This window comes from Rhinoderma darwinii, chromosome 10 (assembly GCF_050947455.1).
Source record: "Rhinoderma darwinii isolate aRhiDar2 chromosome 10, aRhiDar2.hap1, whole genome shotgun sequence".
In the NCBI taxonomy this organism is placed as follows: Eukaryota; Metazoa; Chordata; class Amphibia; order Anura; family Rhinodermatidae; genus Rhinoderma; species Rhinoderma darwinii.
The window spans coordinates 33874724-33899624 of NC_134696.1; the positions used below are offsets into that span (position 1 = coordinate 33874724).

At 41.7% G+C, this 24901-nt stretch overlaps 1 protein-coding gene and 1 long non-coding RNA gene across 2 annotated transcripts in view; one reads left to right on the forward strand and one right to left on the reverse strand.

Moving 5' to 3' along the window:
• LOC142662752 (uncharacterized) overlaps window positions 1-5220 on the reverse strand; it is an 86679-nt gene extending 81459 nt beyond the window's left edge. Inside the window, exon 1 of the long non-coding RNA XR_012850969.1 lies at window positions 5114-5220. This is a non-coding gene — a long non-coding RNA (uncharacterized LOC142662752). The remainder of the gene's footprint in view (window positions 1-5113) is intronic.
• Window positions 5221-5410: 190 nt separating this feature from the next.
• Window positions 5411-24901, forward strand: part of LOC142662753 (putative pleckstrin homology domain-containing family N member 1) — a 29218-nt gene continuing 9727 nt past the window's right edge. The window contains exons 1-5 of the mRNA XM_075840979.1: window positions 5411-5594; window positions 13909-13984; window positions 18370-18426; window positions 22941-23087; window positions 24805-24891. Coding sequence (XP_075697094.1) covers window positions 5503-5594; window positions 13909-13984; window positions 18370-18426; window positions 22941-23087; window positions 24805-24891 — 459 coding nt within the window. The 5' untranslated portion in view covers window positions 5411-5502. The remainder of the gene's footprint in view (window positions 5595-13908; window positions 13985-18369; window positions 18427-22940; window positions 23088-24804; window positions 24892-24901) is intronic.

Consider the following 24901-nt stretch of genomic DNA (forward strand, 5'->3'; position numbering starts at 1 on the left):
AAGTCTGATATTGAAGCGGCTTTTCGTTCGCTGCCGGTTCATCCGGACTGTTTTCACCTGCTGGGTTGTTGTTTAGATAATGCTTTTTATGTTGATATGTGCCTTCCCATGGGTTGTTCCATATCGTGTAGTTACTTTGAAATGTTTGTGTCATTTCTAGAATGGGTAGTTCGTTTGGAGTCTGGTTTTGCTTCGGTCATTCATTATTTGGATGATTTTCTTTTTGTGGGCCCTGGGGGCTCTGGGTTGTGCAGCACGTTGCTACGGGTGTTTCGACAGGTAATGTCGCGTTTTGGTGTACCTATTTCGGAAGACAAGACTGAAGGCCCGGTAACTGTTTTGTCATTTTTGGGCATCGAGATTGATACCATGCAGATGATTTTTCGCTTGCCTGATGACAAATTGATAAGTCTGGTGTCGCAAGTTGACCAGATCATGGGGTCTAAAAAAGTGACGTTAAAACAGTTACAGTCGTTATTGGGACTGCTGGTGTTTGCCTGTCGGATAATTCCAATGGGCCGTGTTTTTTCTAGGCGTTTGTCCTTAGCCACTAGGGGTATATTGAAACCGAATCCTTTCATCCGGGTAACGTCCAGGATGAAAAAGGATTTGTTTGTCTGGCATTCCTTTTTGAGTTCATTTAATGGTAGGTCGGTGTGTCAGGACGCTGAGTTGTCTAATATAGATTTGGAATTGTTTACGGATGCAGCTGGAAGTGATGGTTTTGGAGCAATCTTGGGCCGAAGTTGGTGTAGGTCCCCTTGGCCCTCGCATTGGGGGGAGTTAGGTCTAGTGCGGAATATGACGTTATTGGAATTGTTTCCTATTATAGTTGCGGTAGAGTTGTGGGGTACCGTGATGGTGAATAAGCGGATTGTATTTTGGACAGACAACATGGCGGTGGTGCATGCGGTAAACGGGTTGTCGTCTAGTTCATTGCCGGTATTAGCTTTATTACGATGGTTGGTTTTGAAGTGTTTAAGGTTGAATGTGTGGTTCCGTGCAAAACATGTTCCGGGAGTCCGTAATGTGATGGCCGATGCTTTGTCTCGTTCACAGATGTCTTGGTTTCGGGAATTGCACCCGGCTGCTTTGGCAGAAGGGGAGTCCCCCCCCCCTTCACTTATGGGCCCTGGTCGAGGACAACTTATGAGACTGTTGAGGGGTTCTGTGGTGCCGGCGACTTGGAAGAGTCATTGCAGAGCGTGGGATTGGTGGTTGGAGATTGCGGGGAGTAACTTCCCATCGCAGGATGGGTGTCACCTGGATATCACTCTTGCAAGTTTGGTACAATTACGTCAGGAGGGTTGCAGTGCGGCCACTGCAGGAAAGCATTTAGCAGGTGTGGCCTTTATGTTAAAACTGTGGGGATGTAGAGATGTTACAAAAGAATTTGTCGTTAGGCAGTCTTTGAAAGGGTGGAGGAAAGAGGCGTTTTCCAGGGACACGAGGCGTCCAGTATCCTTTTCGCTCCTGGGTCGGCTGCTAGCCGTTTTATGTTTTGTGTGCCGTGATGAATATGAGGTTTCGTTGTTTGGCGCAGCATTTTCTTTAGCTTTCTTTGCCGCATTACGGGTCAGTGAGCTGGTTCCGCCCAGCGTGGGCGCAAGCGGTGGGCTTCTCGGATCTGATGTAGTGGTGTTGGGAGATTCCCTCCGGGTCTGCGTTCGGAGGTCAAAGACAGATACGGCAGGGAGGGGAGCTTGGTTGTCAATTGGGAGGATTGGGGGTCAGGATTGTCCGGTGAGGTTGGTTCAAGAATTTGTGTTGGTCCGAGGGTCCGGGGCTCAATTCTTGATGCATCAGGATGGTTCAGAGATGTCGCGTTTTCAATTTGAGGCGGTTTTTAAGGCCGGGCTGAAATACCTGGGGTTGCCACCGGGCGAGTTTGGTACACATTCGTTTAGGATTGGCGCTGCAACAGAGGCAGATGCCTTGGGCTTGGATTAGCGGCTATCATGCGTCTGGGTAGATGGGGTTCTAATAGCTATAAGTCGTATGTGCGACCTGATTTGGTTTTAAAGTGTGATTAATTTTGGAGGTTCCCCGGTTAGCCTTCCACACCTTCCTCGTTTTCTTTGGGTATCGTGTTATGCTAATCCTGCCTGTATTTTCGTTTACCGGAATTTAGCTTGATTTTTCTTTGTTAGGAGATCGGCGCCCCCAGGTGTGGATTCTGGGGCATTCATATGTGCATTGGGCGGCGGTTCAGGCAGTACAGAGGCCGTTGGGTCCGAATTTGGGCCTCTCACAGGCTGACGTCCACTGGAGAGGTGTACGGGGACTAAGGTGGGTGCAGTTACTGCCAGAGGTAGTGGCAGTTACGAGGCACACGGAAGGACCTGTTGTCCTGATCATCCACGCCGGGGGGAATGATATCGGCCAAGTTAAAATGGCCAAATTATTATCATTTATACGGTCTGATTTGGCGCGTTTCCAGGACCTGTTCGCTCAATGTGTGGTGGTTTGGTCCGAGATAGTGGCGCGCACGGTGTGGCAGGGAGCGAGGAACATGGCAGCATTGGAGAGAGTGCGTAGGTTGATTAATGTGCGGGTGTCGCGGTTCATTCGCTCAATAGGGGGAATTGGGTTGCGGCACCAATCCCTGGAGGGGGATAATGCGGATTTGTTGGCGCCGGATGGAGTGCACCTCAATGATATCGGGCTCGATATCTTTTTATTGGATCTGTTGGATGGTGCCGAGAGAGGGCTGGCGTTGCTTGGTGGGGGTGGTCGGGGGACTGAGTAGGTTTCTCAGTTCCCCTTCTTGGCAGAAAGTACGGCAGAAGAAGACAGAGTTAGCACCCTACATGCCTGATGGAGACAGGGAGCATCGGCATTTCAGGAGAAGGAGAGAAAGAAATATATATATGTCTTCATGCCGATGGTTGTAAATATAATAATAAAGCTGTGGCCACTTCCACATTTCCATAAAGAAGGTGTTGGTGTGTTATTTAATGAAGGATGGTATATGGTCCTGGGCAGGTAAGGTGGACAATGGGTCCTTGCAGTCTTGCAGACACTGAAGCGCCTAGGGAGAGTGTCAGGGACTGCAAGGGGTTAAAGAAGGATGGAACGTTTTAATAATGCCCAGGACCAGGATTGGTGAACAAGGGGTTGAGAGGGGCGTGGTTAAGAAGATATAAGGCAGGGGTTTGGGGCAGAAAGCCCTCTTACCTTCAAGCTGCAGTGGAAGAAACACCCGCCCTCCCTCCCCTGGTGGTGTTGGTTTTGTTTTTTGCAAAAAAAATTCTACGGTTATATTCTTGTTCTGCCGTTTTTCTGTTTTTTTCGTAGATGTCACAGCTGGCGGAAAGTACGGCAGAAGAAGACAGAGTTAGCACCCTACATGCCTGATGGAGACAGGGAGCATCGGCATTTCAGGAGAAGGAGAGAAAGAAATATATATATATATGTCTTCATGCCGATGGTTGTAAATATAATAATAAAGCTGTGGCCACTTCCACATTTCCCTTAAGAAGGTGTTGGTGTGTTATTTAATGAAGGATGGTATAAGGTCCTGGGCAGGTAAGGTGGACAATGGGTCCTTGCAGTCTTAATTATTAGTATTCTAATGCATGCTATAAAAGTACATTAAAAAAAATGCAATTGTCTATATTGTAGACCTGATGATAGCATGATTCCAAAATTGTAATGATAAAAGACATTTATTATGGCGATAGCTTATATTATTCTCTGAAGAACTAGAAAGAAAACAAATGATGAAACGATTAAAGAAAATCACAATAAGAGGTGGTGATAAAAGAGGAGAAGGCCATGTATACATGTGAGGCTCCATTTAGGAAATATTTAGGTGCCATTTATGATATTAGAGGTAACCTCTATCTTGACATGGAACTCTGTCCATCATCCAGACCTCCTTAAAGATTACCAACCATGAACCTCAAAATATGCCTTGACCCCAGGATTGACCATTTCACCACCACAGGTAGCTAACAAGCCAAGCGAAGCCAAGCCATCGATGAGCGCTGGATCACGTATAGAGCCTAAACCACAAGATGAATACGGAAAATAAACCACTAGATCATTAGAAATAGAGGCTAAATAACTAGATGACCAGGGGTGGAAAATAACCAATTGGGTCGCTATGTCTGAAAACGAAACCATTAGATGATATGGGTTGGAAAATAAACCACTGGATCGTCCGGTGTGAAGGCTAAACCAAAAGATGATGAGGGTTGGAGAATAAACTACTGATTCATCAGGCATGGGGCTAAACCAATAAATGACCAGAGGTGGGAAATAAACCACCGAATCATGCAGTATCGAGGCTAAACCTAAAAATTATGAGGGGTGGAGAATAAATGACTCATTCATCAGGCATGGGGCTTAACCACTAGATGACTAGGGATGGAAAATAAACCACTGGATCGTCAGATATGGAGTCAAAACCAATAGATGATGAGGGGTCAAATAAACCAGTGGATCACCAGGCACGGGGCTAAACTATTAGATGACCAGAGGTGGGAAATAAATAAATGAATCAAGTAAGAAAATAAATCCACAAATTAATCACAATGAGGACCAAGGACAGAAAATTGCACCACAGGATCACTCGTCAGTCCCATGATCTTTTGAGAACCTAACAAGCCCCTGCATTGAACTTTATACTATATAAAAATGGTGAAACTAATCCAGGGCTACTTAAAAAAAACAACAAAAACATTAAGACTTGAACTCTTGTAAAAATGTCACGTACGGTATGTGGTCACTGACGGGTTAAACAACACTTTCTCTGAAATTTGCACTTACGTATATAAAAAAGTTAACTTTACATGATCATTTCCCTTTTCTTAAGAATTTTCCCACCTGATTCTTTGCATGTTGATTACTTGTGTGCCATAAAATTATTCTCCAGCCCACACTAAAAAAAAAAGCTTGCTATTAGGAAATACCTGACAGTCTTCGACTTGCAGAATTATTTCTACGTGTCACAGGTACTTACAGTATATAACTGACGGCTGTATACCTGCTATTTACATGATCTGATATAATCCACCGCCATTCTACAACCGGCTTGGACTTCGTTCCCTCCCTGCGGTAGAGTTGGACAATCCTGGATAGTGACTCTTTAGTGTCGCATGTAATTTACCTTGCACATTTGTGGGGCGGTGCAGACGGGGTTAATCTTATGTCATTTACTCCTTTGTCAGTGTCTTCTCAGTGTCTTTCTCCTTTTTCACCGTCTACAAATTCTATTCTTTCCTGAAACTGAGAAACTTGCTACGTTTCCCTCCCCCCTCAGGTCATCTCATTCTGCAGGAAAGAGAAACAAGCTTGAACTTAACAGGAAGCTCTCTCCATTTCACACTACCGGTTTCTGAATTTTCTAGCATATTGTCTCTGTCCAGCTCCCCCTCTCCTCACTGTAGTGATTTGTAGGAGGAAGGATGTGTGAGACAATCCCAGATCTCCGCACATCTTCCTCTTGCCTATGTGCTTCTGAGGTTTGCTGACCAGCATTGACACAACTGTCCTGTCATGGGTTGCTGCAGTGTGACAGCGCGGGGTACCAAGGAGAATAGCAGTGATGGGCATGAGAAAGTTGAGCTGCTTCAAGGCGACGAGAGCAGGTAAGTATCACTTATTATCAAACATAACATATATCGTTTTTTTCTCTGGTGATTTACGTACGGATGTAGTAGAGCTGAGTTTGTCATATACCACAACTCATCATTGTATCACATATGACTGCCGGTAAATATTCAGAATGTTATCACGATGTGCCAACAATACAGACGCAAGGGTTAATAGATGAAAGATGAATTCAGCTCTGCTACATCTGTATAAAAGGCAGATATTGCGCTGAAATTTAAAGAGAAGTTTCACCTTTGAAACCACAAAAGAGAAAAGTATAACTGGCAATTTCATATTGTCCTGTCATTACCAGGATGACCATTGCATGTCTTTAAAAATTTAGCATTTTCAAATAAGCCATCAACAGAATGCAGGCGCTGTTCACTGCAGTCTGTATTCTGCCAATAATAATATTTCTAGGGGCAGTTCACTGTATACAGATTGTAAGCACAATAATGGGATATGCTGCTAGTTTCATAATTGGGGTATAAGAGGAAACTTAGTGGTGGCTATCCTGGATACCTTTACTCTAGAGATCATCATAGTTGTTCACAGAATTTCTGGTGGTGTATTGAAGATGTGACCGTAGCATATCCATTCCTAGGCTTTCTCCAATAGGAATATTTGAGGGGACGGGGGCTGCTGTGATATACTTCGTCCCCTCTCTTCACCTGCAAGAGTTTTTCGCTAAACAATTTGCAATCAACAAGATGTTTCTGTAAGTTCAGCTACTTCGAGGTTTTACCAAGTAACCAAAGTAACACATTCTTAAACAAATATGTCCTGACCACATCTTAGAGCTAGAGGACAGTGACGGCCCCAAGCTTGCCTCATGCTTTAGTTAGAAGATCACCCATCATGTGAGAATCAAGCTATGGTTCTTCATGAAGTCTCTTGGGTTGTCTTGTGGTTCCAGGTCAGCAGATGTCTCCGACACTTTGGGGCACTTCTAATAATTATGTCTACGTTCCAATTCCGAACTATGACAAATTTTACAAATTAAATTCCTGTTGTCCTGTAGCCCCAAATGGCTGGTACTTTTGGACCCGCTTATTAATTTGGCCACAGCCTGGACTCTAAACCAGTCCTAGTACCTTTTAAAGTGCCAGTAGCAGAAGTGTGACAGCATCTACCTTTTTCCTCTGCCGCTCTTTAACAATGATTTCTCCAGTTTCCGGCCTATGACTAGAGATCAGGACAGGTAAAAAAAGGTGAACATGCTTGGGTCTCAGCGTCCTATTAGAACATCCATCTTTGAATCTAAAATATACTTAGCCAGATGGAATAAAGTTATCAATCCAATGTATTTTTTCATTCCATATTAGAGAATTCTGCATTTATAGAGGGTGTCGCCTGACAGGGATCCTCATCTTTTAGTCAGAGCAGAGAGTGACTACAAGTAACATATCCTGTTCTGGAGGACCCAGCACATATATGTTTTACACAGACGGCGCATTGATTTCAATGAGAATGGTGTAACGCTTCATTTCCCCTGTGGGGATGCTGCAGCGGAATTCAACTAATTGGACACTTGCTGATAGTTCCACCACAGATTACAGCTCATTGATGGGGGTCTCAGCAACAGCACACCGTGAGATCAGCTTATCAGCTTGGGAGATCTTTCTAACAAAAAGGAATTGTACAATGAGGACAAGCCCTTGAAGTCCATATGCCAAACCATGGAGATACTTTGCAGAGGAATAACATGATATTCAAGAATAGAGCTAATTCCCAGTCTCCCCATGCTAGTTAGGCAATGGGTTATCCAACAACCTGTCTACCAGATTTAAATAATAAGGCACTTTCTTGATTGATATTACCTGGGTCTATACCATGTATTATGATACAGACATTAAGGGCATGACCACACGTGGCGGATTTCCTCCGCAACTGTCCGCATCAATGCCGCACAGAATCTGCGTTGCAGATTCTGCTGCGGATCTGCACAAAATGTGCAGTAAATTGATGCGGACTAGCTGCTGCGGACTGCGGGAAAAGTGCTTCCCTTCTCCCTATCAGTGCAGGATAGAGAGAAGGGACAGCACTTTCCCTAGTGAAAGTAAACGAATTTAATACTTACCGGCCGTTGTCTTGGTGACGCGTCCCTCTTTCGGCATCCAGCCCGACCTCCCTGGATGACGCGCCAGTCCATGTGACCGCTGCAGCCTGTGCTTGGCCTGTGATTGGCTGCAGCCGTCACTTAGACTGAAACGTCATCCTGGGAGGCCGGACTGGAGACAGAAGCAGGGAGTTCTCGGTAAGTATGAACTTATATTTTTTTACAGGTTGCTGTATATTGTGATCGGTAGTCACTGTCCAGGGTGCAGAAACAGTCACTGCCGATCGCTTAACTCTTTCAGCACCCTGGACAGTGACTATTTACAGACGTCTCCTAGCAACGCTCCCGTCATTACGGGAGCCCCATTGACTTCCTCAGTCTGGCTGTAGACCTAGAAATACATAGGTCCAGCCAGAATGAAGAAATGTCATGGCAAAAAAGCAAGACGCATCCGCAGCACACATAACATGTGCATGACAGCTGCGGACTTCATTGCGGAACTTAGAATCTCCATTGAAGTCAATGGAGAAATTCCGCCATGAGTCCGCCACTGCTCCGCAACAGACAGAGCATGCTGCGGACACCAAATTCCGCTCCGCAGCCTATGCTCCGCAGCGGAATTTTACGCCTCGTCTAAACGAACACTGCTAAATTAAAGTGTAAGTCAATGGACAAACGGCTCCGCTGCGGATTAACGCTGCGGAGTGTCCGCAGCGGAAATTAAGTGAAATTCCGCCACGTGTGAACCCAGCCTAAGACTCATTAGTATATGGTCCACATGCCTAATACCAAATATGAGTTAGCTAAAAATCCCCCTTTAATAAAATGTTGCCCCTGGTTCCGGATTCTCATCTACTGTATTGGTCAGAGTGGAGAGCAGCTACAGTACAAAGAACATCTCTCGCTCTGGAGGATCCGGCATGTTCATGCGTTGCGCAGACAGCCCATTGAGTCCCTGTGGTAGTGCTGCAGAAGAATTGAGTGCTTACTGCTGGTTACCCCCACATATTACAGATGCTTGTTGGGGGTCCTAGCTGAGGGACACCTTATGATCAGTCGCTCATATGACTTATCTAACAAAATGGGATTTTTCACCGTGGCATTATATACATTTAAATAAAACCGGAAAATCCCTTTAAGGACTTAGAGTGAATAGTTGTCATTACAGGCAGATGTGGGTCAATTTATAAGAGGGGGGGGGGGGCATAAGCTACATTTCAAAATAGTAATCTCTCTTTGAATTTGTAGTTCATCTCCAGTCCTTGTCTGGACGGAGGATCCTTATCTGCCTGTTTTTTCTTCTGTTGTAAGGTACGGATGACTGATCTCAGGTATCTTGTCATATATGAAGCACAGTTGTTAGAGCTTTGTTTTATGGCTTTATGATTTTGGCTTTATAAAACCATTTTTCATACACGCAAAATGAATTGTATAAATGGTGATTAAGGTAATAAATGTAATACTAATTACCACAGTGCTAATTTATTCTGCTGCTCAGCGATACCATTAAAAGTGACGGAAATGAAAGTTAACTTTTCCTTTTTAAACTGAATTGTTATTTTAGTGATAATTTATTTTATTATCCCCTCTGGTCATTTCTGAAGTCTCTGGTAATAGTTGGAATCTCAAGTTACAGGCAGCAGAAATAAGTTAACAAAAAAAAAGTAAACTTTAGTTAGGCAGTGAATTCATGTTTTCTTTTTTTTTTTTGTCTGCATTGATACAACTACGAGGGGTGAAAGGAATTTTTTGTTGCTTAAAACCTTATAGAAAAGTTGGAATCCAAGTCAAATTTTCCATCTTGCTGTGTAGGAATGAATATTTTTCAATCTGTTAAAGAAATCTGTAATAGAAACTCCCTATCCCCACTCTCCTACTGCACCCTCACGGAAAAAAGAAAGTACACCCAATCAATACTATGTTTTTATTTATCAGGGTATTAATAACAATAGTGTGGTTCTCACCAACTTCTATAGATAACATTTCGCATTCCTCACACCCATGGCCTTTCAACTCCCGGCGCCGCAAAACGAAGTCCTAAAACTGAGTAGCGCAGCGGCGCCTGTATTTAAGGAGGATCCGGGAGCGAGGAGTGAGTGATTCAAAAAGAAAGACCACTTATAATACCACCTCACATGTGCTGCCAGCCCCCGACTCTCGTTGAGCATCGCCAGATTCTTCAGCACGGTGAGGTCTCCATTTATTTAGGGGATTTGGTTTGAGGTCTCCATTTATTTAGGGGATTTGGTTTGAGGTCTCCATTTATTAGGAGTCTGGTTTGGGGTCTGAATTATTTTAGGGGTTTGGTCTGGGATCTTATTTATTTAGGGGTCTGATCTGGAGCCTATATTAATTCTGGTACCTGCTTGGTGTCTGAAAATATTTGAGTTGTCTGGGGTCTGTATTCTTTTTTTCATTTTGGGGTCTGGTCTGTTTTTTTTTTCCTTTTTTCCAGTTAAAAATTTTATTTTAATGATCTCCTATTTTTCACAAAAATAGCAAATACAGCATAAAAAATGTCACCAGGCAACAATATGGTTTCAAGAAAAGCTCATAACCTCCCCCCTACCCATTGGTGTAGCATAGAAAAAAAGACCCAAAAAACCCCAGAAAGAATTAAAAGGAATGATGATCCAGCTTTAGTAAGCTTTAAGTATTGGAAGGAAAGCCTGTATTTTTTTCTGACCATTTCACCCAGCAAGCTCTTAGTTTCCACCATGCAGTTACCGCATTTATTTCTCCATTATAACCTATATTGTCATTAACCCGATCTATGAAAGGAGGGGCCTTACTTTTCTAATTTCTCGTAATCGCTCTACTGTCCAAAAATAAGGCTTTAAGCTACATGCACACGTTGCGTAATTTGATGCGAAAAATCTGCATCAGTACCACAAGTAAGCACAGGTAATTCTGCAAGTAAAATATGGATTTAACATTGGGTTCCCACATAGCGTAAGCGCTGCGGAATTTCTGCAACGGAATTCTGTGCAGAAATTCTGCACCGTTTACAGTAGCAGCAAAGTGGTCCACATAAACAAGAGCCACCTTATGCCAATTTACTTTGACTGAATATTTACCAAACTGTTCCAATGCATCAATTATTTTGGCACATGATTTTTCATCATCTGCCAGAAATACCAACATGTCATCTGCATAGAGCAGAGTTTTCTCCTCCCAGGAGCCATGCCTGAACCCCCAAATGTCTAGTCTGGAGCGTATGTAAGCGGCAAGTTGCTCCACTATCAAAGCTAATAGTAATGTGGTTAACGGGCACCCATGTCTTATGCCCTGTATAAAGAAAAATAATCTGTAGTCAATCCATTTATGCTTAATTTTGCCTTGGCCCCCATATATTACAGTATTAACCATCTCCAGATTCCAGATTTGAAGCCAAACTTACTCAGGACGGGCTGCACAAATTCTTTGACTGCATAGAGGGATAAAACTGCGCAATTTCTAACATTATCAGATTGCCCTTTATCAACTGTCATCATGCCAATCATTAAATTGCTCTGGTCTGGGGTTTGATTCCTCCCCTGCCCTCATCCTACATTTTTTACTTATCTGGCTGATCGTGGCACCATTGTTTGTGTCCATCCTCCAGTTTTTATCCTTGAATTGGGGGCAGCATGTTACAGCAGAGAGGGAGCCAGTCAGCAGAACCTGAAGAGGAGAAACGTGGACTATGGAACAGAGAGAGAGCCTAACAAGAGTGAGTACAGCTATGCGTCCACATCTCTCCTCCTCAGCCACCAAATCTTATCAGATAGGAGGATGGACCGTGGCTACTGGAGCGGACCGCTGAGCTGGACAGACAGGCATCTCAAGGTCACTCCAAGTTAAATTTCTGGGTGCACCCCTAATGTAGAGTGCTATGGTTGGAGAAAACGAAACACATTGGGGCAGATTTACTAATATGGTCTTAAAATCAGACAGCTTAGAAATAGACTTGGTGCGCCAAATTTATTACAGCAGCTCACGCTGAATGGTAAATTTGGCCCACCTTTAGATACTTCTGTCTAACTTTATGCCACCTCTTGGTTGGCTTACTTTAGTCCACCTTTTTGTGGCAAAATTTTGGCGCCTTTTGGCTCGTCATAAGACATGCTCCCTTTTCGGCAAAGCCATGCCCTCTTGTCAGACGAGACGCAAACATCTGTTGCATTTTTTTCACACATTTCATGGATAAATTTGCCTAAATGAATTTGCACCAAAAAGAAGATGCAACTTAGGCCAGAATTCTGGTGTATCATAAATAGTAAATCTGCCCCATTGTATCCCCACAAACAACTCTGAAGCAGTCGGTCATTAAGACAACAATTAACAATTTGTGCCAGAATATTCTTGAAACAAATGTGAGGCCATATGTCCAGCAGCTTAAGCTGAACCAAACTTGGATCATGCCACAGGACAATGATCCTAAGCACACCAACAAATCCACATCAAGGTGGTGGACTGGCCAGTCCAAGTCAAAGTCAACCCCATTGAGATACTGTGGTGGGATCTTAAAGGGAATGCATCACCTATGTTTTTTTTCCCCTAATTAAAACCAGATAGTGAAACATAATCTTTTTTTCGAATCTGTTGATATTTGTTAATTGAAGACGTTATTATTCTATTTTCTGTACATGATTATGTGGATGGCCATTTTGCAAGAGCTGTTGTTAACAGCATTTAGAAGTATGCTACAGTAGCCACATGGACCATAGGAACCTGTGAAGAGGAGGGGACCCATTGACGTCTATGGGAGAGTTTTCTAGATATTTTCTGTGACCTGTGCAGGGATGAGCAGAGCGGTGTCCATCATCTATTGTCAATGGTGGATCCTGTGTTATCTATAGAGAGCTGTTACCAGTCAGTGTAATCCTGCCTGTGATGATAATGAGATGACTGCTGAGAAGTGATCTCTATAGAACAGGAAGTGTCAGTCTTTTGTGAGGGTCAGTGGCCAGAGTGAAAACTGTAAGATTTTAGGATTCTTTTTTAACATAGATAATGACAAAAAAATTCAACAAAAATCCTTAAAAAATATGTTTAACATAAAAACTTAATTTAAACAATAGTACCTATTCTGATGACACATTCACTTTAAGAGTATGTTCACACGACAGCGTCCGTAACGGCTGAAATTACGGGGATGTTTCCACCTGAAAACATCCCCGCAATTTCAGCCGTAACGGCATGTGCAGGCGCTTGAACGCCGCGTCCATTACGGACGTAATTGGCGCTGCTATTCATTGGAGTCAATGAATAACGGCTCCAATTACGGCCAAAGAAGTGACAGGTCACTTCTTTGACGCGGGCGTCTATTTACGCGCCGTCATTTGACAGCGGCGCGTAAATATACGCCTCGTGTGAACAGACAAACGTCTGCCCATTGCTTTCAATGGGCAGATGTTTGTCAACGCTATTGAGGCGCTATTTTCGGACGTAATTCGGGGCAAAAACGCCCGAATTACGTCCGTAATTAGTGCGTGTGAACATACCCTAAGAGAGCTGTGCATTAACAAATGCCCTCAAACATCAATAAACTCAAGCAATGTTGTAAAGAAGAGTGGACCAAAATGTCTCCAAAACCATGTGGAGACTGATGAACTTCTACAGAAAACGTTTACTTCAAGTTATTTTTTCCTACCTGATTTCTGAATATTGGATTACTTTTTGTAAAAAATAAATAAATAATTACTACATATAGAAATATGTCGCGTTTTTTATTGCCACCAGAGATTAATTGAATGTTTATAGCAGTTGGTGAGGACCACAAAATTGTTATTTAGGCCCTGATGAATAAAAACACAGATGACTGTATATAGCGCCGTCCTCTTCTTCATGACGTTAAACCCACCAGCTCTTTGCATGGCATTCGGGGCAGACTAAATGAGATTGTTTCATATACAGCCCTCTCTTACTTTGTATTGCATGTAACACAGAGCAAGAGGAGGCAGAAGATGGCACAATCACCTGTAGCCTGCTCAAAGTACCATAGGAAGAGGAAGAAAAGCAGGGGTGAAGGAGTACCAATACACTATGTAAAACTACATTTCTCAGTTTTGCCCTGAATATCTCCCCCCTCCCCCAAAAAAGTTTAATTTTCCAATAGCAAGGATGCATCCTGGCAATGTCAATAAGTGATTTATTTATTTTTTAATGAAAAAGCTTTATAAATTATATCAAATGGAAACTAAAATAATTTCCTTTGTCTAAATGAGGTTCAGTAGGTTACCTTATTTATTTATTTTTTTACTTTACAGGAAACCATCAGCAGTTAGTACACCTTGTACTCCATCTCCAAATGGAGGTCCTTGCTGTATCCGTCGAGAGCTGGCTGTATGTATACTTCATATTGCTTTCATACATGTCCCTTTGTACAGATGTAGCTGTCTTTATCTTGACTTTTAACGCATTAAATAAACAATGGCAAGATCTCTTATCTTGACTTTTTCAATGACTTTTCAATGGCTTTTGTTGTGTGATATCACACTGCGGCAAGTTATCAGAATCAAGTTAAAGATGGCTACATCTGTATCTTCTTCATTTATGGTTAAATATTGTAGATCTCTATCATTTTGCAATAATTATATCTGAGTGTGAGTTTAGAAAAAAAACTGCATTTTAAGGAAATGTCCACAATGGAATAAAAAAAAAAAGTTATAACAGGATGATCTGCAATTTCCCTAAAATGTAAAAAAAAACAAAAACAAAAAATAAACACCAGTCAATTTCTGTCTTTATATATGTATCTGAAAAGCTTTATAATGTGTCCCACAATATTCCAAAATAAATGGCACCCTTCATGGAAATGAGAAAAAATCGAAATATTAGATAAGCCACACATTTTTCTGGTATAAATACATTGAAAAACATAGCACTCTGGCAGAATGCCATATTTTTTCAAACTTTGCACCATTTTTCCAAAAGAAAGATATAAATGTATTGGAAATAGTTGGTGGCGCGCCGAGCAGGCTCTTTTATGAACATTTTCTGTCTACTTAGAAAGGTGATGGGAAACAACGGCAGGCTTGACTTGATATAGTTTTAAGCCTACGGCAGATTCATCTATAGGGTGTGTGACCTGTTGATGAATCTGGTGCCCGCTGCACGGGGAGAGATAGTGGCGCACTGCTCAGATGGTACACCAGTATTAATACATTTCTCCCACTTTGTTTCTCAATTTAAAACACAATTTAGTAACACAATTTTTTTTTAAAAAAGAAAACATATATTCCAAAAATATTAGAACCAGCATTAATAATATGTGGCAAAGCCTCCCCTGGCGAGAAAAGCAACACTGTCTGAGACACTTTCTTGAGACGTGGAAATCATTTTGAGGTTGTCTGTTGTTTGTCAGGCGTCTACGAACATGAGAAGTAATCCCAACATCTCTGCTGTATTGCAAGAAAAATTCTTATTCAACCATAAAACTCTCATACTGTATGTATCAATCCACAATGGGTTTGTGATCATATAGAAAACCCTCAGGAATCTCGCACTTCCTCTCTTCTCTGGTCAGGAAATATAACTTGGGTAGTAAACTATGGCACAATGTAAACACGTCCTCATCCCCAATGTCACAGGCACTCTTTGAGGATTACAATACTGTGTCTGTCCTACATGTGAATAGAGACTTTTACAAATATTTATCTAAGCCGCGCAAAGCATAAACTTCATAAAGGGCTTTTTGTGACGGGTAAAGTTCTCCCAGGCATCGGACTCTTCCAGTGAAGGAAAAGTGGTAGCAGAAATAATCATCACCATCATAATAGGAGATTGCAAAAAATGACACCCTCCCCCTTCTTATAGGTAGATGTGTCCTCTCAGAGATACAGTTGTCACCTTGTAAGAAATGACTTCAGGAAAGAGTAGGCAGAGCGTGGCACAGTATTCAGACGTAAACACTGCTTATTCCGGCAAGTGCCCCCATAATGCCAGCAAGTGTTCCAATAAGGGTATGTTCACACACTTACTAAAAAACGTCTGGAAATACGGAGCTGTTTTCAAGGGAAAACAGCTCCTGATTTTTAGTCGTTTTTTTAGGAACTTGCTTTTATCGCGGCATTTTTTATGGCAGTTTTTGGAGCTTTTTTTCTATAGAGTCAATGAAAAACGGCTCCAAAAGCGGCTCAAGAAGTGACCTGCACTTCTTTTTCTCTGGCATTTTTTTACACGGCCGTTTTTCAAAACAGCCGAGTAAAAAGAATGGCCTGTCGGAACAGAACGCCGTTTTCACATTGAAATAAATGGGCAGATGTTTGGAGGTGTTTTGCCTCCAATTTTTCGGCCGTTTACGGCCCCGAAAACGGCCGAAAATAAGCCGTGTGCACATACCCTAAAAGTGACATTTGCAGTGTGCCCATAAAACTGACAAGGAAGCCACATTATCCTTATAAATACAGCCACAGTGCCCATAACAGTGCCCCCAAAATGCCCAATGCCTGCTCTGTACACTGGGCAAAGCTGATACACTGTGTTATGCCGAGGGCCAAGCCTGAGGGCAGTGCATGGCGCATTTAAAGATCAACAAAGAGAAAATCCTGTGTCGTCACTTGCACTAATAGGCCCTGCATTTGGCATAACATAAGGCATTCACTTTTTCTGGAGTGTTGCTTTAAGGAGGTGCAGGAGGTCCCCCCGTGTTTCAGGAGATTGTGTCTTTCCGTGAGAGTAGACCAGTAAAACAATGAGCATATCAGAAAGTTACAGCAAGACTAGTGCTCAGTTATAATAGGATCTGTCCTGGTTTTATGAGTTAGAGTTAGCATTATTCTATAATTTGTCTTTCTGTAAGACTTTGCAGCAGAAATGTGAAGCAAGGCGTGTGCCATGTGGTTAATAATTCCTTATTGTAAGACCAAGTGTAAGACCAAGTGCAATAAGACTCAGATGCTGCAACTAGTTACTAGTAAGTGGGAAGTAATAATTTCTTCAGAAATAGATACTGCTCTGACTAAATCCCATAAATACTTATGCTGACACACACACACACACACACACACACACACACACACACACACACACACACACATATTACCGGGTAATGTAAAATTCTAAGAACACAGGATTTTGCGATTAAAGGGGTTGTCCAGTGTTGAAAAGCCATTCCCATATACCCTATTAGAGAATTCTGGGTTAATACAAGGGGGTCTTATTTTCAGGCCCCTATCTTGGAGACCTGTCCTGTCATGCATTATAAAGAAAACAAATTGATTTGATTGGGCACTATGTAATGCTTAATTTTGCCTGTGGTGGTGCTGCAGGGAAATGTAACTATTACTACAACATTCCCCCACAGCTGATCACTCAGGTCCCTTGTGATCATCGTATTGTCCGGGAACCTTCTAACAAGTGGGGATTGTTCAATGAGGGAAATCCCTTTATGTTATGGTACAATATATGCTTGTCTGATAGTAAAACCCCAAATATTAGACACTAATGGACCTAAGAAAAACTTTTTAATGTTATAGTACTGTAGGTTAATTGTATATCATTATGCTTACTTGCCAACATTTCAGAAGGGACAATGGGGATATTCTGCCAGGGGATTTACAAAGCGCTATACATAGCACAATGCACAACATTTTCTGCCCCATGCCCCATTACCTTAAAACGTACCCCAGATCAGACGTATGGATACGCACCTCTCCTCATTCCTGCACTCCTGGGTGCCACCACAGACAACGCCCTGACGCCACTCTGAGTGCTGAGTAAAGCAGTGACAGGAAAAGGGGGGCATATATCGGTGCCTGAGAGATGTGCTCTCTCTAATGGGAGTCAAGGAGATCTCTCCTTTATTCGGCAGTCTCCTGGACATTTTAGGAGAGTTGGCAAGTATGGCGTTATAAATGCTCGCAGCTGTATTACAGCTCTGGACACAAGCCATATATTTAGAACCAAGGACAGGATCGGATCTCATTTTGTAAAATCAAGTAAACCTCTGACAAAGCAAACTTTGGAAAAGGCTTTCCTGATCCCCAGGACTCAATATCTCTAAACATACAGCTTCTGCACGAGGTTGTAATATGGCCATGTGCACGGAATCTAAATCTGCCCATACACATTAGATTTATGTCAGAAGATCCTACCTACAATCTGACGTTTAGAGGGACCTACCAAATGTCCCTCGATGGCAGATGTTAGCCTGATCATTTGTCCTGCCAGGAGATAGGCTTGCCTCCCGCTCCCCAGTGGAATAATCTTTATGAGGCGGTCCAGGAAGATAGTTGTTGGCCAAAGGAATGTTCGACTGACAGTTGCCATAGGTGTATGGCCTGCTGTTAATGTTTTAAATGATTTATAAATGCTTGGACCAATTGGCATACCTGAAGTTGTCTCCTCGGTACATAAATAGTACTGTACTTGTCACTTAGTAGTGTCTGGGTGTATATGGCAATCTGGTCATTTTAAATAATCCCAAATAAGCTTTTAATAAGGCGAGTTTTACGTAACGATTTGGTGGCTTTAGGACCATTTAGTAAAATAACCTAGTATAACCTAAATTTCCAATCCAGCATGTGATATTTTTTAGATCTTGTACTGCTTGTGGTTGTCCTTTAATCGGTATGGGGGATCATGGAGAGCTCTCATGTAAGACTGGTCCTTTCTGAGGATTGGTGTGTGAGAACTGCTTCAAAATGACTTTTTAATTAATAATGAATATCAGTGTTTTGTGAAATGCACTTGAGTGAGTAATAACTTTGATGTTTATCTTTCTGCAGATCCTGAGCCCCGGCAAGGCAGATATTCATACAATACATACACAGTTTGTGTCTCAGGTATATTGGAATTATGTGTGTAACTATAGATAATTGTACGAAACAATATACTTTATTAAGTCACATTGTTTATACTAATTAGAGAAGGACTCCTGCTGATCACTATGAGTTTGGCTTCCGGCACCCATCAAGCAGCTGATTCCGCCGCGGGCAGCTTCGGCCAGCCAGGCATTCCCTCTGCAGCGGCCACTGCAGGGGAAATGTAGTATTACATGACTGCTTTTTAAATAAATGGCTGTCCATTGAATCTATGGACGGCTTAAGTCCACCAGAACAGGAACCACTAATAGGGTATATGGACAGGGGCTGTCTTTATGAGAAAACCCATTTAATTAGTAACACATACGTGTTGCATCCAAACATCTGTTAAATATTTGTGTTAAAAAAAATAAAATGGCATTGCTAGAGTTGGAAAACCCCTAGGCCACCATATGGACATTGCTATTGTATGGCAGCATTATGTTGGCTCTATATTTTGCTAAATATGTATGAATACATTGGAGGCCGGCTGATGTTGTATCAATATGTAAGAAGGGTAAGAGGGTGGAACCAAGTATCAAAGAGTCATGAAAAACAGGTCGTGCCTAACCAACATGCTCGGTTGTTGCAGAAGGTAAGTGCAGATCTGGATGTTTGTCATGCGGCTGATGTGATATATTTGGATTTTGCAAAAGCATTTGATACTGTACCACACAACAGTTTTGTTCTGAAGCTACAGAGGCAGGTACTGGGGGACCATATATGCAAGTGGGTAAAGAATTGGTTAAGGGACAGAAAACAAAGAGTCGTTATAAGTGGTAATTACTTAAAATGGGCTGAAGTCAGCAGCGGGTACCACAAGGATCGGTGTTAGGCCCAATTCTTTTTCAGCTCTTTATTAATGACCTTGTGGATGGGATTGATAGCAAGATGTCAGTTTTTGCTGATGATACAAAACTTTGTAGGATACTTAAAACTCAGGTTCATTATAAAATATTACAGAAAGACTTAGATAAGCTGGCAGCATGGGCAAAAACATGGCAGATTAAATCTAATGTCGATAAAGGTAAAGCAATGCATCTAGGACGCAATAATAGTGTTAATGCATATACATTCAGTGGAATAAAACTGGGGATAATGGAACGAGAAGGACCTAGGTATTCTGGTTACATATAAGCTAAGCAGCAGTACTCAATGTCAAGCAGCAGCTGCCAAAGCAAATAGGATTTTAGGATGTATAAAAAGAGAGATAAAAACCTGTGATTCAAATGTTATATTACCCCTCTATAAATCCCTTGTAAGGCCACATCTTGAATATGGAATTCAGTTTTCGGCTCTACATTGTAAAAAGGATATAGGAAAAATGGAGAGGGTTCAAAGGCGAACGTCTAGATTATTAAATGGGATGGGAGGTGTTGCTTATGAAAGGCTAGAGAAATTGGTCTTATTCAGCTTGGAGGTGATCTTATTACCATGTATAAATATATGTGTGGTCAATACAAAGAACTAGCACATGATCTGTTCCTTCCAAGGACTCTACAAAGGACCAGGGGCCATTCACTGCGTGTGGAAGAAAGACGTCTCAGACATCGATATAGGAAAGGGTTCTTTACATTTAGTAGTCAAACTATGAATCGCCCTATCCCAAGAGGTAGTAATAGCAGATATTATGTCAGCATTTAAAAAAGGGCTAGATGATTATTTACTGACAAATGGCATTGAAGGTTATAATTAATCAAGGAATGATTTAGTGTAATTAATTGAGAAATGTTGAACTTGATGGACCTGTGTCTTTTTTCACCCTATGTAACTATGTTTGTGTGAAATGACAGATGTGGAATAGCTATGATTTGGGAAGCATGGCCTGTTTTGATGGCATGGTGGTTGGGTGTTTTGATGGTACGGTGTTGTGGCGCAATATACACACTGCACTAAATCCATATTGCCTTGACAAAAGTGTCCTTAAAAGTGTTTCTACAATTTGCGGACATTTTTTTTTCACTGCAGCATGACTTTATGCACTGAACTTTTGAGCAAAGTGTCACGACTACCATTTTAGAAAAATGCTACTTTCTTATATTAGTCCTCTTTGTTATTAGCCTATTTTTCTTTTCAATTCCCCAAAAGCAAACCTCAAACATATTAAATCAGCTTTCCCTACCGTATGTATCACCAAGCTACAATGATGCTCGTCCTGATGGACCTATATAAAATGTACCAAATTGATGATGCTCTAGATTAATTGTAGTGCTGAATAGATGATAATACAATACAAGTTTAGACATCCTGAATTGTGATTACTCTAAAGGGTTCGGATTATATGAACGTCTGGACTATAATTTACCTAGCACAGTAACAAATGTTCTTTTTTTTTTATTTTTCTGTTTCAATGTCTTTATTAAACAGTTGAGACATCAGAAAATATTGAAAAACTTTACTTTTCCTGTCCACCATTATACAAATAAATTCTGCAATAAACAAGTTGTAATCTCCTATGAATTTATCAAATGAATAAAAAACAAAATTTCAACGTACAGTATGTGTATCTGACAGCAGGTGTCGTTTATCAGAAGCGATGCATCAATGTGCTTTGTAGATTCTGAACCACAGAAGGCAATTAGTATAATAGGTGACAACATGATCAAAACCGGAGAAGATAGAAAAGAAACTTGGAAATTCATAAATAAAATAATCAGCGTCGGGAGATGTTAAATAAAAGTAAATGAAGCTGTTATTACAGATACAACGCGTCTCGTGATCTTTCAGGTATCTTCATACATACTTTTCCCTTTACGTTTGGGATAAATGTCTTAACAAAAAATGTAAAGAAACAGATCTATCAGTCGATCCCATCAGAGGTAGACTGACTGTTTGGACAAACGAACAACCTGTCTGAAGGTCCAGAGCAATGGCCTGCCACCCATAAACTGCACCATATATTATTTATATGGGTTCGAGTTCTGGCACTGTTTTTGAAAGAAATCAGCCATGTATTTGGAGCTCAATATCAGAAAATGGAGCCCAGAATCTTATAAAACTATATGGTGAATTTCTTGACAACTAAAAACTCACTGACCTTCAAAAAAAAAATAAAAAAAATGAATCCTATACACTTAGGCCGGGTTCACACATAGCGTAAACACTGCGGATGTTCTAACGTTGCGGAAAATGTGCAGCATAATACAGTGGCAGTGGATGAGATTTGAACAAATGTCATCCACACACTGCATAAATGATAAGCGGAAAAAACTCTCAGAAATTGACATGCTGTGTGTTTTTTGGTATTTGCGAAATTGCAGTTTTGTTGTTGCGGGTTTTCCCTATTGTCTTCAATGGGATGGTAAAACCCACAACAAATAGCAGATGTTGCGATCCTCGGGAAAAAACATTTTTTTTTATACTTAGCCAGAATTCTGTGCTTCTTCATCCAGGCCGGCCTCCTGGGGTGACGTTTCATCAGTCCCATCATCCCATGAGGCCGTTCTGCAGGACGTCAGAGGTTAAGTATGCACGTTTATGGGTTTTTTTTCTTCTGTTTTCCGCAGCGGACATTCCAGCCGAAAGACTGCACCACAACTTGGTGTGTTTTTTCAGCCGAAATTCCCTGCGGCCGCCAGGGCGTATACGCTGTGCACCTTTACGCAGCGTATCTGCACTGTTTGAGCTTACCCTTAGGCCTAATTCGTGGAACTACTGCCCCGTACTGAAAACATGATTACAATACGGGACAGTTTTCCCGCAGCGAGGCAGGGACTCCTAGCGTCATAGATAACTATGATGCTAGGAGCCCGGCTCCCTGCAGTGCGTTCGGTCCGGGAAATGCGGCCGACACACGGACCGTATATCACGGACCAAACACGCTCGTCTGAATTAGGCCTTACTGTCAAATTCCTTTCCCATCCTGCGCTCTTTGGTGCAACTAGACTGCAGTGATGTTGCTTCCATTGTGATTGTTTGTTGCAGTAATGTATCGTCCATAATGGTGTAGTGGTCAACAGCAGCCAATGAAGATGTGACGTCACTACGGACACAACGTCAGTGGGGACCTAGTTGTCACACAGAGGCGCAGAGAACCAGCAGCGTGTGCAGTAAAATCTTCTGATAGCAAGTAATTAAACTTGTTTTTATTTTTTAGATCATTCAGAATATTAGACAAATTAGTATCTTAAATTAGGGAAAAGAGATTTCCAGAAAGTAATACAATAAATCCATCCAATGTGACATCACTATTATAGGATATATTAAAGGGGTTCTCCAGGATTATAACCTTGATGGCCTGACCTCAGGGACCCCTGCCAATCCGTACAATGAACCCTTTAATTGCTTTCATAGACACAGCAGCACAATGAATGAGATGAGCTACACTACCAGGCACAGCCACTCGTGCAGACGGGTCACTGTGCCTGTATAAATAATTAACGGCTCCCGGAGGTCCGACACCCGCTGATCAAACATTATAGCGCTGGAGAACTACTTTAAGCTCTTTGTACTTGTCTTTTTTGTTATTGACTTAACATTGATTTAATTTATTGCAGCCTATTCTATTTTGGGGGAAAACACGTGAAGAACTAAATCACATGATTTTAATAGAGCCGATCCAAGGTTGGGAAGGACATGGCATCAGATGTTATGGAAATGTAGTTATGTCATCACTGGCTGTCATGCAGATCAGTCACACTGAGGTAACTGAGTGTCTTTTCTTTTATTTCTTATAAAAAATATTGTCTGAATAATACCATCATAAACACATATTACCACCACATAGTGACTGAATAATAACACCATACTGTTACTTATTTATACCCCCACATCATAAACACATATTACCACCACATAGTGACTAAATAATGCCACCATACTGTTACTAAATAATACCGCCACACCATAACCACATATTACCACTACATATTGACTGAATAATACCACCATACTGTTACTGAATAATACCTCCTTACCATGACCACATATTACCGCCACATAGTGACTAAATAATAACACCAAACTGTTACTCAATAATACCTCCATACCGTAACCACATATTACCACCACATATTGTCTGAATAATATCACCATACTATTATTGAATAATACCACCACACCATGACCACATATTACCACCACATAGGGACAGAATAATACCACCATACAGTTACTATAGTTAATAAAAAACAGTATACAAGGACCAATATTACCACCACACAGAGACCATATTGTGGTATATACCAGACTTCCATGATGACTTTTCCAGCCACAACTTGTCTCCTTGATTTTTCAGAATCCTCCCCACATATTCTCAAACAGTAATAGGGCATCCTTTAGGCCCCGCACTGTAATAGTGCCCCCAAACAATAATAGTGCCCCCCAAACAGTTCTAGTGCCACCACACAATAGTAATGTACCCCTTTGTGCCCCCACACAGTAATAGTCCTCTTTTGTGCCCACATATAGTAGCTTTCCTCTTTTGTGCCCCATATAGTATTTAGGTGTCCCCATATAAGACTTAGGCCGCAAATAGTAGTAAGAGCCCCCTATATAGTAGTTAGGCCCCCATATAGTAGATAGGCACCCCCATATAGTAGTTAGGCCTCCATATGATAGATAGGTGCTCTATTTAGTAGTTAGACACCCATACAGTTGATAGGTGCCCCCATATAAATTAGTTAGGTGCCCCCATATAGTAGATAAGCCCCTCATATAGTACTTAGGTGCCCCATATAGTAGATCGGCCCCCATATAGTAGTAAGTTTATCCCATATAGAAGTTAGACCCCCATTTAATAGATACACCCACCATATTGTAGTTCGGTGCCCCCATAAAGTAGGAAGAAGCCCCGTATAGTAGTTAGGTGCCCCCATATAGTAGATAGGGGCCCCAATTAGTAGTTAGGGCTGATATAGTAGTTAGGCCCCATATAGTTGTTGGACTTCCCATATTGTAGATAGGTGCCCTCTCCTTCAATAATAGTGTTCGTCTTTATGCCAGTGATTTACCCTTAATCTTGTTTCCACGACGAGCTGCTGCATCGTGTGCTTGCTGCTTAGTTCAGGTGCTGCGATACAGTGACGTCATCACGCTGTCTGCTCCGGGAAGTCAGGCTTACGTCCTCAGCAACCTTTAGTAGGCCACAGGCCTAAAACAGACTGTGGCTTACTAGAGTTAAAATTGTATGGCAGGAAGCCATACAAAAGGAGCTGATCATGCAGTCATGGCTTACTCTTTTTCTTTAAACACCCAGGGGTTGTTTACTAGTATGTAACCATGGGGACACATAGGTCTGCATAAGAGCTGTATAGACAAAACAGGTGCACTGGAGCAATAACAGGTGGTTGAAAAAGTGCACATAGCTTAAGTATGGATAACGCATGTATCTTTAACACCTACCGTATATATTCTGTACAGGAGATGTCCGAATGCTTCATGGTTCTATTTCCTCTGCATTTGCTAATTCTATCCATGGATCATCAGGAGAGAAGATTTATTTATCAGGTAAAGAACA